At 43.2% G+C, this 16597-nt stretch overlaps 1 protein-coding gene across 2 annotated transcripts in view; it reads right to left on the reverse strand.

Moving 5' to 3' along the window:
- Window positions 1-16597, reverse strand: part of SERPINI2 (serpin family I member 2) — an 85172-nt gene that overhangs the window by 30177 nt on the left and 38398 nt on the right. The window contains exon 4 of one of the 2 annotated variants that reach the window (XM_044291943.1): window positions 6845-6958. In XM_044291943.1, coding sequence (XP_044147878.1) covers window positions 6845-6958 — 114 coding nt within the window. Of the gene's footprint in view, window positions 1-6844; window positions 7040-16597 lie in introns of both variants that reach the window. The other variant, XM_044291942.1, reaches the window with a different exon arrangement.

The raw sequence follows: 16597 nt of genomic DNA on the forward strand, positions 1-16597 counted from the left end.
TAAGGACTCTATACTGAAAGGGAGTGTTCAACAGGATTGGTGCATAACAAATGTGGTGCCAATCATCAAAAGGGGTCCAAAAACAGAGCCCGGAAACTATAGGCCAGTAAGTTTAACATCTGTCGTAGGTAAACAGTTTGAAGGTTTTCTAAGAGATGCTATCTTGGAGTATGAAAATAAGCAAATAACGCCATATCAGCATGGCTTCATGAGGGATCGCTCATGTCAAACTATTTAATCAGTTTCTATGAAGAGGTAAGTTCTAGACTTGACAGCGGCGAATTAATGGATGTCGTATATCTGGACTTCTCCAAAGCATTTGTCACTGTACTGCATGAAAGGTTAGTAAATAAAAAATGAGAATGCTCGGACTGGGAGAAAATGTCTGTATGTGGGTAAGTAACTTGCTCAGTGATAGAAAACAGAGTGGTTATTAATAGTGATGGATGAACATTGGCCGGGACGGTTCACGAATTGCTGGCCCCATTCAATTTAATGGCAGGCAAACCTGAAAAACCTTTAGGTCATATTTGCAGCCACCAAATACTTAATAGAAGTATGTATTTTAATCAGGGGCCATTTTAATGCATCTTAAAGGGAAACTATTAAAAATGTGCCATGCTGGAGCCTAGAGAAATGTTATTTTAGGCCACAGGAGTACAGGCCCCAAAAATTAGGCATTCAGATGACAGAAAAGAACTTGTGATTATGTGGCTGGAGGTACATTAGGAGGTCACTGGCCAAAATTTTTACTGTCGGCCAGTACAGGCCCCAAAAATTAGACATTCACCTGACAGAAAAGGCCTTTTATGCGTCTTAAAGGGAAACTCTTAAAAATGTGCCATGCTGGAGCCTAGAGAAATGTTATTTTAGGCCACAGGAGTACATGCCCCAAAAATTAGGCATTCAGCTGACAGAAAAGAACTTGTGATTATGTGGCTGGAGGTACATTAGGAGGTCACTGGCTAAAAATTTTACTGCCGGCCAGTACAGGCCCCCAAAATTAGACATTCACCTGACAGAAAAGGCCTTTTATGCCGTTGTATATACATAAGACAAGAACCATTCTTTGTTCTGGGCAGTGGCGGATATGTGTGGGCTGGCATGAGGAAATTCAATTACATGTGGTCGTCACAGGTGTTGAATTCCTCCGAGATCCATGCCTCATTAATTTTTAGAGACGAGTGCGCATATCGGTCACGATCCCCCCCCTCCTGAGCTGAATGTCCTTTCGGACAGGACACTCGACGAGGGCCAAGCCAACAGTTCCACAGCAAATTGTGCCAGCTCTGGCCACAGATCAAGCCTGCACACTTAGTAGTCCAGGGGTTCCTCGCTTCTCAGAGAGTCCACATCGGCCGTTAACCTGATGTAGTCGGACACCTGACGGTCTAGGCGTTCCCTGAGGCTGGATCCGGAGGGCGTCTGTCAATGGGTTGGCTGCAAGAATGATCTCATCTGTAAAGTGACCAACACATCTTCAAACCGCCCCCTTCTTGCAGGCGTGATAGGATTGGTACCCATACTTGTTTCACTGTGGGTGGAAATTCCTCTGCCAGCGCCCGCAACAGCAGAATGCAGCATCTCTCGCAGCAAGGCCTGGAAATGCTGCATTCTGCCAGCCTCGGCTCCTGCACATTGTCCAGGAGAATGTCGTCCTTGGTCTCCTCCCCCCAGCCACGGACAACACCAGGGATCCCCCAAAAAGTTTAAAGTCCCCCTCAAAGCCTGCTCTTTTTGCTCCTCCTCCTCCTCCCCCCAGCCACCATCCTCCTCTGACTCCTCTTCAGACTCCTGCTGACTTGTCTCAGATGGAGTAGCCCCCCTGGGAATTCATTCAGCATTGCGACTTCCTTATCTTCCTGCTCCTCGACGGCTTGATCAATGACACAATGCAATGCACGCTCCAGAAAGAAGGCGTAAGGTACGATGTCACTGATGGCGCACTGGCTGCGACTGACCAGTTTGGTGATCTCATCAAATGGCCGCAGAAGTCTGCATGCGTCGAGCATGAGCAGCCACTGGAGCAGTGAAAAAAAACCAAACTCCCCAAAACCTGTCCTGCTGCAGAGTTTGTACAGGTAGTCGTTAATGGAGCAACCTATCAAGTATATACAAGGTGAAGTTCCAGCGCGTCGGGCTGTCACAAATCAGACGTCTGATGTGCAAGTGATGTCGCTGCTGAATGTCAGCAAGGCGAGCCATGGCCGTGTAAGATCTTCTAAAATGGTCCGAGAAGAAGGTGTATCGCAGCCCTCAATTTTTTTTTTTGCCATAACAGTTATATCGCACCACCCTGTTTATTTGGGGCAACAGGTATATCGCAGTCCTCAATCAGCATTTTGTGGAAGAAGGTATGTCACACTCCTTAATCAGTTTTTTTGGGGGCAACAGGTATATCACACCCGTTGCAAATAGTTGTTCCAATAGCGCTTGTCCCTCTATATAGCTGCGGTATAGCAGCAGAACCGCACACAACTGCTGCACAATACAAATGCACTATATACTTTCTATGTTATAAAGTATATTATAGGCATATCACACCCCTCAGTATATCACACCTATAGATAGCACACCTATGCCAGTCCTTAAAATGATTTTTGTGGCTCTATTAGCTAGCGTTTGGTGTCCCTAACAGCCTGTCCCTGCTCCACAAAGCAACCTCTCCCTACACTGGCAAAACACAGAATGTAAAATGGCTGCCAGATCGGGTTCTTTGATAGGGTGGGGGGGTGTCCATGTGCTGAAATGTCTCAATTGGCTGTCCTGTCCCACCTGATGGATGTGTCATGGGTCAAAGTTCGGTGCAATGCAAAAGAATATGGCGCCGGCGGACATCGCCATATGTTTGCATGTTCGGAGTGAATCGCGAACATGCAAAGTTTGTTGCGAAACGACTGCCAGGCGAACCGCAAGGCCATCTCTAGTTATTAATGGTACACACTCAGATGGGGTCACTGTCACTAGTGCAGTACCTTAGGGGTAAGTATTGGGCCCTATTCTCTTCAATATATTTATTAATGAACTTGTAGAAGGCTTGCATAGTAAAATATAAATTTTTCGCAGATGACACTAAACTGTGTAAAGTAATTAACACAGAAGAGAACAATATACAGCTACAGATGGATCTGGATAGATTGGAGGCTTGGGCAGATAAGTGGCAGATGAGGTTTAACACTGACAAATGTAAGGTTATGCACATGGGAAGAAATAATATTAAATGGTAAAGCATTGGGTAACACTGACATGGAAAAGGACCTAGGAATTTTAGTGAAAAGCAAACTACTGGCATTTTGGCAAACACTGGCATTTTGGCTTTCTGTTTGTGAGATCCGTTCAGGGCTCTCACTAATGGTCCAAAACGGATCAGTTTTGCCCTAATGCATTCTGAATGGAAAAGGATCCCCTCAGAATGCATCAGTTTACCTCCGTTCCGTCCCCATTCTGCTTTGGAGGCGGACATCAAACCGCTGATTACAGTATTTTGGTGTCCGACTGACAAAACTGAGCCAAACAGATCCGTTCTGACACACAATGTAAGTCAATGGGGACGGTTCTTTTTTCTATGACACAATCTGGCACAATAGAAAAACGGATCTGTCCTCCATTGACTTTCAATGGTGTTCAAGACGGATCCGTCTTGGCTATGTTAAAGATAATACAAACGGATCCGTTTTGAACGGATGCAGACGGTTGTATTATCTGAATGGATCCGTCTATACAGAGCCATGACGGATCGCACCAAACGAGAGTGTGAAAGTAGCCTTAGCTGTTGAAACCAGTGTCAGGCAGCTGCTGCCAAGGCCAATAAGATAATGGGTTGCATCAAAAGGGGCATAGATGCCAGTGATGAGTACATAGTCCTACCACTTTTCAAATCACTAGTCAGACCACACATGGAGTACTGTGTACAGTTCTGGGCTCCAGTGAACAAGGCAGACATAGCAGAGCTGGAGAGGGTCCAGAGGAGGGCAACTAAAGTAATAACTGGAATGGGTGGACTACAGTACCCAGAAATTTTATCAAAATAAGGATTATTCACTTTAGAAAAAAGATGACTGAGAGGAGATCTAATTACTATGTATAAATATATCAGGGGTCAGTACAGAGATCTATCCCATCATCTATTTATCCCCAGGACTGTGACTGTGACAAGGGGACATCCTCTGTGTCTGGAGGAAAGAAGGTTTGTACACAAACATAGAAGAGGATTCTTTACGGTAAGAGCAGTGAGACTATGGAACTCTCTGCCTGAGGAGGTGGTGATGGTGAGTTCACTAAAAGAGTTCAAGAGGGGCCTGGATGTATTTCTGGAGTGTAATAATATTACAGGCTATAGCTACTAGAGAGGGGTCGTTGATCCAGGGAGTTATTCTGATTGCCTGATTGGAGTCGGGAAGGAATTTTTTCCCCTTAAGTGGGGAAAATTGGCTTCTACCTCAGTTTTTTTTTTTTGGCCTTCCTCTGGATCAACTTGCAGGATGACAGGCCGAACTGGATGGGCAAATGTCTTTTTTCGGCCTTATAAACTATGTTACTATGACTGTGGTATTTGGTTCTGTTAGGGCAGTATTTTTTGCTGTACTACAGTACTACTGGCCCCACCTACTTATGTTGGCTCTGCCTTCTGTCAATTTGGTCCCACTAACAGCATGGTGCCACTTTTAGTTTTGTTTTCCAGGGCGACTTTATGTTTTCTGTCTGCTCCTGTTCTGGATATACACTCTGGGGACCCTCAAGGCTATGGGTCTTAACATGGACTTCAATATCAATACCTGCATTACCCCCTTGAATGTGTAAGGGTCAGTCCTTAGAATACTGTTCTTTGCACAGATGTCTACAATATGGTGCTACATAGACTGTAATGACTTATTTTAGCCACTAGAGGCCACTGTGGCTCTGAGAAAGAGGAAGCTGAACTGTTTCTGAGATGCACAAGAGGTAGGAGGAGCCAGAAGTTCTGGGGGTTTGAGTCCTGGCTAGAGGTGGGAGTGCCCTGAGAGCTGTGAGAGGATGGCTGCCATGTTAGGAGCCAAGTAAAGGCTAGTGATGGGACATGAAGCCTGACTGATGGAGTCCTGAGAAGCTGGCTGTGCTGGAGACAGGCCAAGATACACTCTGAACTGAAGTGCTGCAGCTGTGACCCAGAGAAAGAGACTGCACAGTGTGTTACAGAGGAGTGGACCGTGTGTCAGAGACCAGTACAAGCCGGATCCTTCCTGCCAGAGCTGAAGAAGGTCTGCATCTGTTGTAACTAGAGAGAGAAAGACAGAGAAGCAAGCGACCGGACCTGGAGCCAGACTGCATCTTATGGGATCAAGGAGAATCTGCAGAACTGTGAGTGGCACCGGTGCTTATCTGTCATAGGTTATAGAGCCAGGGACTTAGTCAGTACGCTGTAGAAGCGTCCCCTGGGTAGCAGGGCTAGATAGGAGTATACTAGCTGAGTGTAGCCTGGACTCGTATGTGTATACTGTGCAACGCATTTATTCTAACTCGTGTTCATGTAATCTGTGTAAACCTGTTTATACTGTTAATCCGATTAATCCGGCAGTTACATCTGGTTCTCTAATAAAGCCGGCTTTTGCTTCAGTCTCCTTGTTTGCTGTACTGTACTTGAATCCTGCTTTGCGGTCTCTCCCTCCTCTGACCGCTACAAATGTACGAGGCCACTATGATGGAGAATGGCAATCCTACCAAACCTCGTAATTAAACCTCTCAGGTGCCACAATCAACACTGATCGCAGAACCTGTCAGGTAAGGCTGAGGGATGTGGCTCTTTCTCTACCTTCGGAGCCCCGATCAAGATGGCCATGGCAGTCTCTACGCGAGCAAATAGATAAGGATTTTTTTTATTTTTACTCTGATTAACTCCTCAAAGGCCTAAATGGTAGCCTCAGATTCCGCGATCAGCAATGAACACGGCATCTGAGGGGTTCAATAAAAGAGGAAGGCACGATCGCCATTCCCCGTCATTTTATGCGACTTCATCACTAATCAAATTACTTTGTGAAGTTCAGCAAAGCAGTTGAATAAAATTTTTCATAACTTCGCTCATCTCTACCTCATACAACTCAATGGGTGATGTGGAAACCACTGAGTGGTAGGTAGCATGACCCCCACTCCAATCCATATACTGTAGGACCACCGATCCATACAACTATTTATCTCTGCAGAAGTTTGGGTGGGGTGGAATGGTGGACAGGTGTTCATCGTACAGGTGATTGGACTAGACTATGTATCTAAAGCCTCATTCACATGTCGGTGTTCCGTGTACATGTTCTGTATGTGTTTTCTACGGACAGCACACCTACCCATCCATTTTAATGTGTGTATTTAGACATCAGTGTTTTACCATAGTCCGTGGGTTTGTGTTTTAGTAGGGATACACGCTCTGTTTTGTCTGTATTTACTGATCCATCAGGCCCATTATAGTCTATGGGTCCATGAAAACTACGGATGCAACACTGATGCGGACCGTGTTTCATCCGTGTTTCATGGATAATTAGGAAGAGATGCCGTGAAAATTCTTTTTCAGCTGTTCAATGTCAGTGAAACACGGATGACACACGAACAGCAAAAAACAGACACACAGAACCAACATAGATCCATCACGGACATCTTCACGGAGACATCACTGACCACCTTTTCACGGATTTAAGCGCGGACACAGATGTGTGAAGGGGGCTTAAGGCTTATCATATAATATTTATTTTTAGTAGGGACACCCCCAATAAAAATAATAATGATTGAATTATTAATTTTATGATCTGAACATTAATAAGAATCTAAGATCATAACTTGACTAAAAAGAAGAGATAGATCAGAGAGACCGAGGAGTTACCAAGCTTTGCTGCTAAATGAAGGTTCATCATTGGGATCTTGGTACTAGTGCCCCCTTTCACAGTGAAGTCTTTCGGATGAGTCGCTTCCGGACTAAACTTGTGTTCCCATTCTCCTTTGAAATAAATGGCATTGACCAAAATTAGTTTGGTGAGCGGCTCAATGTCTCCACTTGAAAACATGTTCCGGATTTTTCCTGTACAAAGAATGATAAAAAATACACATATTTAGAGGGGCCTTGATATAATCCACTCTCTAAAGAGCACTTTTCATTTCAGTTTTTTGTTGTTTCACCTGTACATGAGGCTTTTATAAGCTTGTGGCTTTCACATGAAGAAAAGGAATTACATAGTTTGGAGGTGTCTGTATTGTATTTTATTGGCTGACATTTCCAGCAATTACTAATATATACAGTTAGGAAATTGAATTACTTGATAGCTACAACATAGAAAACATTTACCTAGAATCCTCAGTGGCGATCATATTTAACCCATTCATCATGTCAGTATGCATAACATGTTAGAAATGTGTAACAATTCCTTAATAACATTAACATAACAACTTTGGATGTTTTGCTTGATTCAAAGCACAAAACCCCATGGGGATCATTTGTTAAGAAGTCCCTCTGCACTGCCAGTAATGTAGAGGCGCAGGCCATGCGACAGCCTGCGCCTCTACATTACTCCCTTGCTGGCATACATTTGAGCCATTTTCTAAGCCAAAAAACAAAATGGAGAATGATAAATGAGTCAGGTCACACTGCTCGCCCCCCCCCCCCCCCTCCTACACGCTATACCCCCTTGTAACCCACTCTGGGAAAGCTGCGTGAATGGGGAAAAAAGTCACAGCAATAATGCCAACTTTAATACGTATATGAGTAAATAAATGTATATAGAGAGGCTGAGCACTCTCCCAATGGACCACACAGAGATTATTCAAAAATGATTATATTTATTACACCAATATATAGATAAAAAATATATATTGAACAAAATATATTCTATTAAAAATATACATAAAAGTAAAACTATTCAGATTAAAAGTCTAATTAAGTGGCGGTGGTATACAAAAGATTACTGTATGCAACTTGGAAGAAAAAAGTATGTCCTGATTAGAGGAAAAGAAGATCGATAACACCTCAGTACTTTTATCTTCGACAATGTGCAGGAAAATTTTCGACAATGTAAAAAGAGGTATTATGAAGATACATTTTCCGATAATTGTCCAGGCTTAAATTCGATATTTAATTTCGATTCTTTTATCGATTATATTCAGTCAATATTCCCTGTATGGCAAAACACACACTGTTGTAAAGATGCTGTCTGACTATAGCACACAGTGGCGTCCCACGTGGCTAATGGAGTCAGATTCAGCGGTACCTGTTAGTAGCGGTTCAGCAGGAGCAGTGTGAGCGAAGTGGCCCTCCGTGTAGAGATTCTCTGATGAGAAGACTTTGATTATAACTCTATCCGTTCAAGGGTCAAAGACTTCGCTGTATGTCAGAAAAGTTCATCAGGGTAATAAAGTCGATTTAGATTGTTGAAGTCAGGACGTCCATCAGCTGATGTGCGGGTCTTTTGAAACCAGACGCGTTTCGGGGTCTTTTCCTAGCCCCTTCCTCAGTGGTTACCCGCAGAGGGGAATGACCTCTTTTTATACCCAAAATCCTCCATAATCAGGGAAAATTAGAAAATCTGGAATGGATCTAGCAACTTGTTTCAGCCAGTTGCATATAAAACCCGATGTGGAATAAAAGTTAAAGAAATGCATATCAGATATGTCTATAAATAACAAATTCATATACTTATACAATTTATAGGGCATCTGTATAATCTTCTGAAAAAACGCAGGTGCAGTTTATTTAACTTTTGTGCGTTTTTTCATGCATTTTTTATTTTTCATGCACTCTTTCAAAATATTATCCCTGGTCTTTATACATATGTGTAAAATGACAATTTTCAAGAGATATTCCTATTTAAAAATATTTAGCAATATCTAATTAGGATATATATTGGTATATGGCACAGTCTATGAACCAGCAATATAATTTTCTAAAAACGCAGGTGTGTTTTTTTTTTTTATCCCATGCGGTTTTCATGCGTTTTTATTGATTCTTGTCTGTATTAATTCCATATTGATGTAAGATACCATTATTCAAAGGAAATTCTTCTCTAAAAGTATTTGACAATATCTAACATAGCTATGTGTAAGTATATGGTACAGTCAATGAGCCAGCAGTGTGATTTTCTAAAAAACGCAGATGCGATTTTTTAACCAATGCGGTATTCATGCGTTTTTTATAGATACTTGTCTATATTGATCATATATATATATATATATATATATATATATATATATATCATGTAATAATCACAGACATCTTAATTAATTATAACACTTAGTATAAAAATGTATCTTATGAAACATAAAATTAAATAACATCATTAAAACAGACTATATATCAGAGTGTAATGTGTTAAAAATTTAGTGGAACCAATGAGTAATTGCTATGTATCCAAAACGCAGCTGCGTCTTATATAAAACGCAATTGCGTTATTCTACATAATATATCGCAATATCTGAATAGTGGGTTAAAATATTTAAAATATGTTAAAAAGATGGCACTACCTATGCGAAAATGTTATACAAAATGATAAAAACATTAAAAAAATAATAATTTAATGTTTTTATCATTTTGTATAACATTTTCGCATAGGTAGTGCCATCTTTTTAACATATTTTAAATATTTTAACCCACTATTCAGAAATTGCGATATATTATGTAGAATAACGCAATTGCGTTTTATATAAGACGCAGCTGCGTTTTGGATACATAGCAATTACTCATTGGTTCCACTAAATTTTTAACACATTACACTCTGATATATAGTCTGTTTTAATGATGTTATTTAATTTTATGTTTCATAAGATACATTTTTATACTAAGTGTTATAATTAATTAAGATGTCTGTGATTATTACATGATATATATATATATATATATATATATGATCAATATAGACAAGTATCTATAAAAAACGCATGAAAAACGCATGAATACCGCATTGGTTAAAAAAACGCATCTGCGATTTTTAGAAAATCACACTGCTGGCTCATTGACTGTACCATATACCTACACATAGCTATGTTAGATATTGTCAAATACTTTGGCCTCATGCACACGGACGTTTTTTTTCACGGTCCGCAAAACGGGGTTCCGTTGGTCCGTGATCCGTGACCGTTTTTCCGTCCGTGGGTCTTCCTTGATTTTTGGAGGATCCACGGACATGAAAAAAAAGTCATTTTGGTGTCCGCCTGGCCGTGCGGAGCCAAACGGATCCGTCCTGAATTACAATGCAAGTCAATGGGGACGGATCCGTTTGATGTTGACACAATATGGTGCCATTTCAAACGGATCCGTCCCCATTGACTTTCAATGTAAAGTCTGGAGTTCTGTTATACCATCGGATTGGAGTTTTCTCCAATCCGATGGTATATTTTAACTTGTAGCGTCCCCATCACCATGGGAACGCCTCTATGTTAGAATATACTGTCGGATATGAGCTACATCGTGAAACTCATTTCCGACAGTATATTCTAACACAGAGGCGTTCCCATGGTGATGGGGACGCTTCAGGTTAGAATATACAAAAAAACTGTGTACATGACTGTCCCCTGCTGCCTGGCAGGTGCTGCCAGGCAGCAGGGGGCAGACCCCCCCCCCCCCCTGTTTTTAACTCATTGGTGGCCAGTGGGCCCCCCCTCCCCTGTTGTTAACTCGTTGGTGGCCAGTGTGCGCACCCCCCTCCCTCCCTCCCTCTATTGTTTTAATACATTGGGGCCAGTGTGCGCGCGCCCCCCCCAACCCCCCCTCCCTCCCTCTATTGTTTTAATACATTGGGGCCAGTGTGCGCGCGCCCCCCCAACCCCCCCTCCCTCCCTCTATTGTTTTAATACATTGGGGCCAGTGTGCGCGCGCCCCTCCCTCCCTCCCTCCCTCTATTGTTTTAATACATTGGGGCCAGTGTGCGCGCGCCCCCCCAACCCCCCCTCCCTCCCTCTATTGTTTTAATACATTGGGGCCAGTGTGCGCGCGCCCCCCAACCCCCCCTCTATTATTTTAATACATTGGGGCCAGTGTGCGCGCGCCCCCCAACCCCCCCTCTATTATTTTAATACATTGGGGCCAGTGTGCGCGCGCCCCCCCAACCCCCCCTCCCTCCCTCTCTCTATTGTTTTAATACATTGGGGCCAGTGTGCGCACCCCCCCAACCCCCCCCCCCTCCCTCCCTCTATTGTAATCATCATCGGTGGCAGCGGAGTAGAAGATTTTCATACTTACCTGCTTCTTGCTGCTGCGATGTCTGCGTCCGGCCGGGAGCTCCTCCTACTGGTAAGTGACAGCAATGCGCCGCACAGACCTGTCACTTACCAGTAGGAGGAGCTCCCGGCCGGACGCAGACATCGCAGCAGCAAGAAGCAGGTAAGTATGAAAATCTTCTACTCCGCTGCCACCGATGATGATTACAATAGAGGGAGGGAGGGGGGGGGGGGGTTGGGGGGGGCGCGCACACTGGCCCCAATGTATTAAAACAATAGAGGGAGGGAGGGGGGGTTGGGGGGGCGCGCGCACACTGGCCCCAATGTATTAAAACAATAGAGGGAGGGAGGGGGGGTTGGGGGGGGGGGCGCGCACACTGGCCCCAATGTATTAAAACAATAGAGGGAGGGAGGGAGGGAGGGGGGTGCGCACACTGGCCACCAACGAGTTAACAACAGGGGAGGGGGGGGGGGGCCGCACAATGATATTCAAACTGGGGAGGGGGGGGGGGTCTGCCCCCTGCTGCCTGGCAGCCCTGATCTCTTACAGGGGGATATGATGGGGTTAATTGTACTATCATATCCCCCTGTAAGAGATCGGGTGCTGCCAGGCAGCAGGGGGCAGTCTTGTACAAAGTTTGCAGTGTATTCTAACTAGAAGCGTCCCCATCACCATGGGAACGCTTCTGTGTTAGAATATACTGTCGGAAATGAGTTTTCACGAAGTGAAAACTTAGATCAGAAAAAGCTTTTATGCAGACGGATCTTCGGATCCGTCTGTATGAAACTAAAACCTACGGCCACGGATCACGGACACGGATGCCAATCTTGTGTGCATCCGTGTTCTTTCACGGACCCATTGACTTGAATGGGCCCGTGAACCGTTGGCCGTGAAAAAAATAGGACAGGTCATATTTTTTTCACGGCCAGGAAACACGGCTCACGGATGCGGCTGCCAAACGGTGCATTTTCCGATTTTTCCACGGACCCATTGAAAGTCAATGGGTCCGTGAAAAAAACGGAAAACGGCACAACGGCCACGGATGCACACAACGGTCGTGTGCATGAGGCCTTTTAGAGAAGAATTTCCTTTGAATAATGGTATCTTACATCAATATGGAATTACTACAGACAAGAATCAATAAAAACGCATGAAAAACGCATGAAAAACGCATGGGATAAAAAAAAAAAACGCACCTGCGTTTTTAGAAAATTATATTGCTGGTTCATAGACTGTGCCATATACCAATACATATCCTTATTAGATATTGCTAAATATTTTTATATAGGAACATCTCTTGAAAATTGTCATTTTACACATATGTATAAAGACCAGGGATAATATTTTGAAAGAGTGCATGGAAAAAAAAAATGCATGAAAAAACGCACAAAAGTTAAATAAATTGCTGTCACAACCAGACAGCTGAGAAGCTCTAACAGAAGCCTTTCAGAACCTCCTCCTTGAGTTTTCTTTGTTTTGAATTTCAGTTCCTCATCTCGTTAGCCTCTCTCAGCTGTCATGTAGTTGGACTGATTGCATCCCTTTAAATTCCTCCCCATAATGCATTAGTGTGCGGCTTATACAACTTCCTGGAGTGTGTGTGCATGCTGATCCTATCTTCCAGCCTTCTACAAGATAAGTGCTGTACATTTATTTGTGATTTTCTGTTTGCTGGATCCCAGGTGACCCTGACTCCCTCCGTGTCTAGTGTAGGGAGCCGGTGGTCATGTCCCCTCACTATTGTAGGGTGTTCAGGTGGTATATAGTCAAGGTACGTGGATATGCGATCATCCACCATTGGGATTTTCGCATAGGCTGAGCCGACAGGGAGAGAGCCAGGTCTGATGCAGGGGTCTCCCTTTTGTTCCTTAGTTTTGGATCCAGTGAGTCATATATTCATTTTGCATGGTCTTGTTTCCTGTACACCTTCCGTGACAACTGCACCTGCGTTTTTTCAGAAGATTATACAGATGCCCTATAAATTGTATAAGTATATGAATTTGTTATTTATAGACATATCTGATATGCATTTCTTTAACTTTTATTCCACATCGGGTTTTATATGCAACTGGCTGAAACAAGTTGCTAGATCCATTCCAGATTTTCTAATTTTCCCTGATTATGGAGGATTTTGGGTATAAAAAGGGGTCATTCCCCTCTGCGGGTCACCACTGAGGAAGGGGCTAGGAAAAGACCCTGAAACGCGTCTGGTTTCAAAAGACCCGCACATCAGCTGATGGACGTCCTGACTTCAACAATCTAAATCGACTTTATTACCCTGATGAACTTTTCTGACATACAGCAAAGTCTTTGACCCTTGAACGGATAGAGTTATAATCAAAGTCTTCTCATCAGAGAATCTCTACACGGAGGGCCACTTCGCTCACACTGCTCCTGCTGAACCGCTACTAACAGGTACCGCTGAATCTGACTCCATTAGCCACGTGGGACGCCACTGTGTGCTATAGTCAGACAGCATCTTTACAACAGTGTGTGTTTTGCCATACAGGGAATATTGACTGAATATAATCGATAAAAGAATCGAAATTAAATATCGAATTTAAGCCAGGACAATTATCGGAAAATGTATCTTCATAATACCTCTTTTTACATTGTCGAAAATTTTCCTGCACATTGTCGAAGATAAAAGTACTGAGGTGTTATCGATCTTCTTCTCCTCTAATCAGGACATACTTTTTTCTTCCAAGTTGCATACAGTAATCTTTTGTATACCACCGCCACTTAATTAGACTTTTAATCTGAATAGTTTTACTTTTATGTATATTTTTAATAGAATATATTTTTAATTGTGCATTTTGTTCAATATATATTTTTTATCTATATATTGGTGTAATAAATATAATCATTTTTGAATAATCTCTGTGTGGTCCATTGGGAGAGTGCTCAGCCTCTCTATATACATTATTACCTCCTTTTGACTGGGTGAGTCACTAGGCTTAGCAGCACCCATTCATAGATACAGGCGACAGAGAGCCACCATGGTGAGTACAATAAAGGAATTCAAGAGGGGCCTGGATGTATTTCTGGAGCGTAATAATATTACAGGCTATAGCTGCTAGAGAGAGATCGTTGATCCAGGGATTTATTCTGATTGCCTGATTGGAGTCGGGAAGGAATTTTTATTCCCCTAAAGTGAGGAAAATTGGCTTCTACCTCACAGGGTTTTTTTGCCTTCCTCTGGATCAACTTGCAGGATGACAGGCCGAACTGGATGGACAAATGTCTTTTTTCGGCCTTATGTACTATGTTACTATGTTACCATACTCTTTTCATGAGTAAATAAATGTCCCTCCATGTTTTTCTTATTTTCTGTCCACTAAAGCGTATTCGAATGATGCTTTTAACTGTTGTGAACATGTTACTTAAAGGGACAGGCTTTCCTAAATTGGCATCTATAGACCTCTTGCTGTAAAGTCTTTTGAATGATTAATATTCCTAGATATGCAACGATACATTCCCTGTTGCTGTATTCCAGCATAACAAGGCATATGTGATGTTAAAAACCCTAGTAAAGCTTTGCGACAATTCTGAGAACTGCAAATCACCTGCATATACTATAGGGTTGTGGTTAAGATTAACCTCCTACAACCCTGTACTTGCACCCCCTTACCAAGATCTGAAATGAACTTGATATAATTGGACTGTTTGTAACCATGTTATGTTCGCCGGTTTGTGTACCAATGTGCATTATATCTGCTCTTTAGTATTGATCGAGCATGCTTGGCCGAACACCAGTTCGCCTCGAGCATCGCAGTGTTCAGCCGAATATCGCGTGTGCTCGAGCATGATGCTTGAGTCAGTGTATTTAAATCAAATTTAGCCTCTATTTCAGAAAAGTTTCTGGAGGGATTTGAACTCACAACCTTCTACATTACAGCCAAAAATGTTAACCACTACACTGCTGGACTATATGGAGTCAGAGCAGGGACTCCTAAGCCGAACTAGAGTCCCGACACCCTCCCCTCTTCAGAGCAGGGGGTGCCTAGTTTAATGCTCGGGTTCTCCCATAGACTTTTATTGTGTTTGGGTGCTCTGTAGAGCACTCAAGCATCGAGAAGTGTTCTACTCGAGCACCAGAGCACACAAGCACTTTGGTGCTCGATCAACACTACTGCTCCTGATTACAGTTACTGTACATTTAACTGCTTGTTATGATATAGGTTATACTGCAGGTGTGTGTGTATATATATATATATATATATATATATATATAGCTGCGGAAGCTGGAGCATGGCATGGCATGAGCTCCTTTGAGGGCAGAGTAGCATACACATGGGGTAGCTTTTGATAACCCATGCGAGTTGGGCATGTGGTGTAGTGGTGTACAGTGTACGGTATACAGGCTACAGTATTGACAGGGAGCTGAAGCAGTAAACCAGGCTGGTATGTGAGAGAACTGTTGAGTCCAGCTGCTGATCCATGTTAGAGTTCTTTATCCTGAGAGTTGGGAAATGAACTAAATCCCTGTCATCTTGCCAGATCTGAGGGAAGCCCTTACACTGGTCGTGTCCCTGGAAGCATAGCAAGTGGTTTCAGATCACTTTCTGGAAAGTGTCTATACCGTGATATGCAGAAAGTCCTGAGTGTGACTAAAGACTGAGTGAGCTTAAAAGTGTTGTGCAGAAAAAAATAACTTTTCTGTGATTTCAGAGCCTGCCTCTGCTATGGAAAGAGCCATACTTGCCTTCTTCCTTCCGCTTGGTCCTGCATCCTGGCTGTCACAGTGCGGTGTGAGGGAAAACTCCACACCGAACACTGATTGTAAAAGGGAACAGAAACTATGCCTGGAAACTGGGGTAAGGGAGCTGGTCACCTCCTAGAGCAACCCTAATGCAAGTCCTGACTAACTATAAGTATGAACAGGCCTCGATGGTAGGGAAGTTTATACACCGGAACCTAGTGCCCTAACTCCCCCTGTATAACCGTGGTAATAGAATCAGAACTAGAGACGACCGGTTCCTCCACCAGAAGGATGAACCAGAATCTCCCTCAGGCCAGAAACAAAGGAAAGAGGAAGACAAAACTTACTGTCATGTTATAGCGCAGGTCCACCTGACCCTTGGAACATCTAACAACAAGTTTTCAGTGATGTTCTAGTAGTAGTTCACCTGACCCCTAGAACATCCTACAACAAAAGTATAACACCAATACACACACACATAGAGAGATGACAGCGAGTAGCAAACTGGAACGGCAGGTAATAAACCAGTGGCAAGAACAACCTCTGGGCCAAGAGTACCCATATACTAGGCCACTTACCTGCCGCAGCTGCTGGAAGAAACACCAGCAGTCCAAAAACACCGACTTGAATCCATGCATATGTACTGAACCGGAACATCATACAGGACACAGTACAAACAACAAACACAGAACCCAACACACCAGTAACTTCCTGGACCCCCATACGGAGAG

Source organism: Bufo gargarizans, chromosome 4, assembly GCF_014858855.1.
Source record: "Bufo gargarizans isolate SCDJY-AF-19 chromosome 4, ASM1485885v1, whole genome shotgun sequence".
In the NCBI taxonomy this organism is placed as follows: domain Eukaryota; kingdom Metazoa; phylum Chordata; class Amphibia; order Anura; family Bufonidae; genus Bufo; species Bufo gargarizans.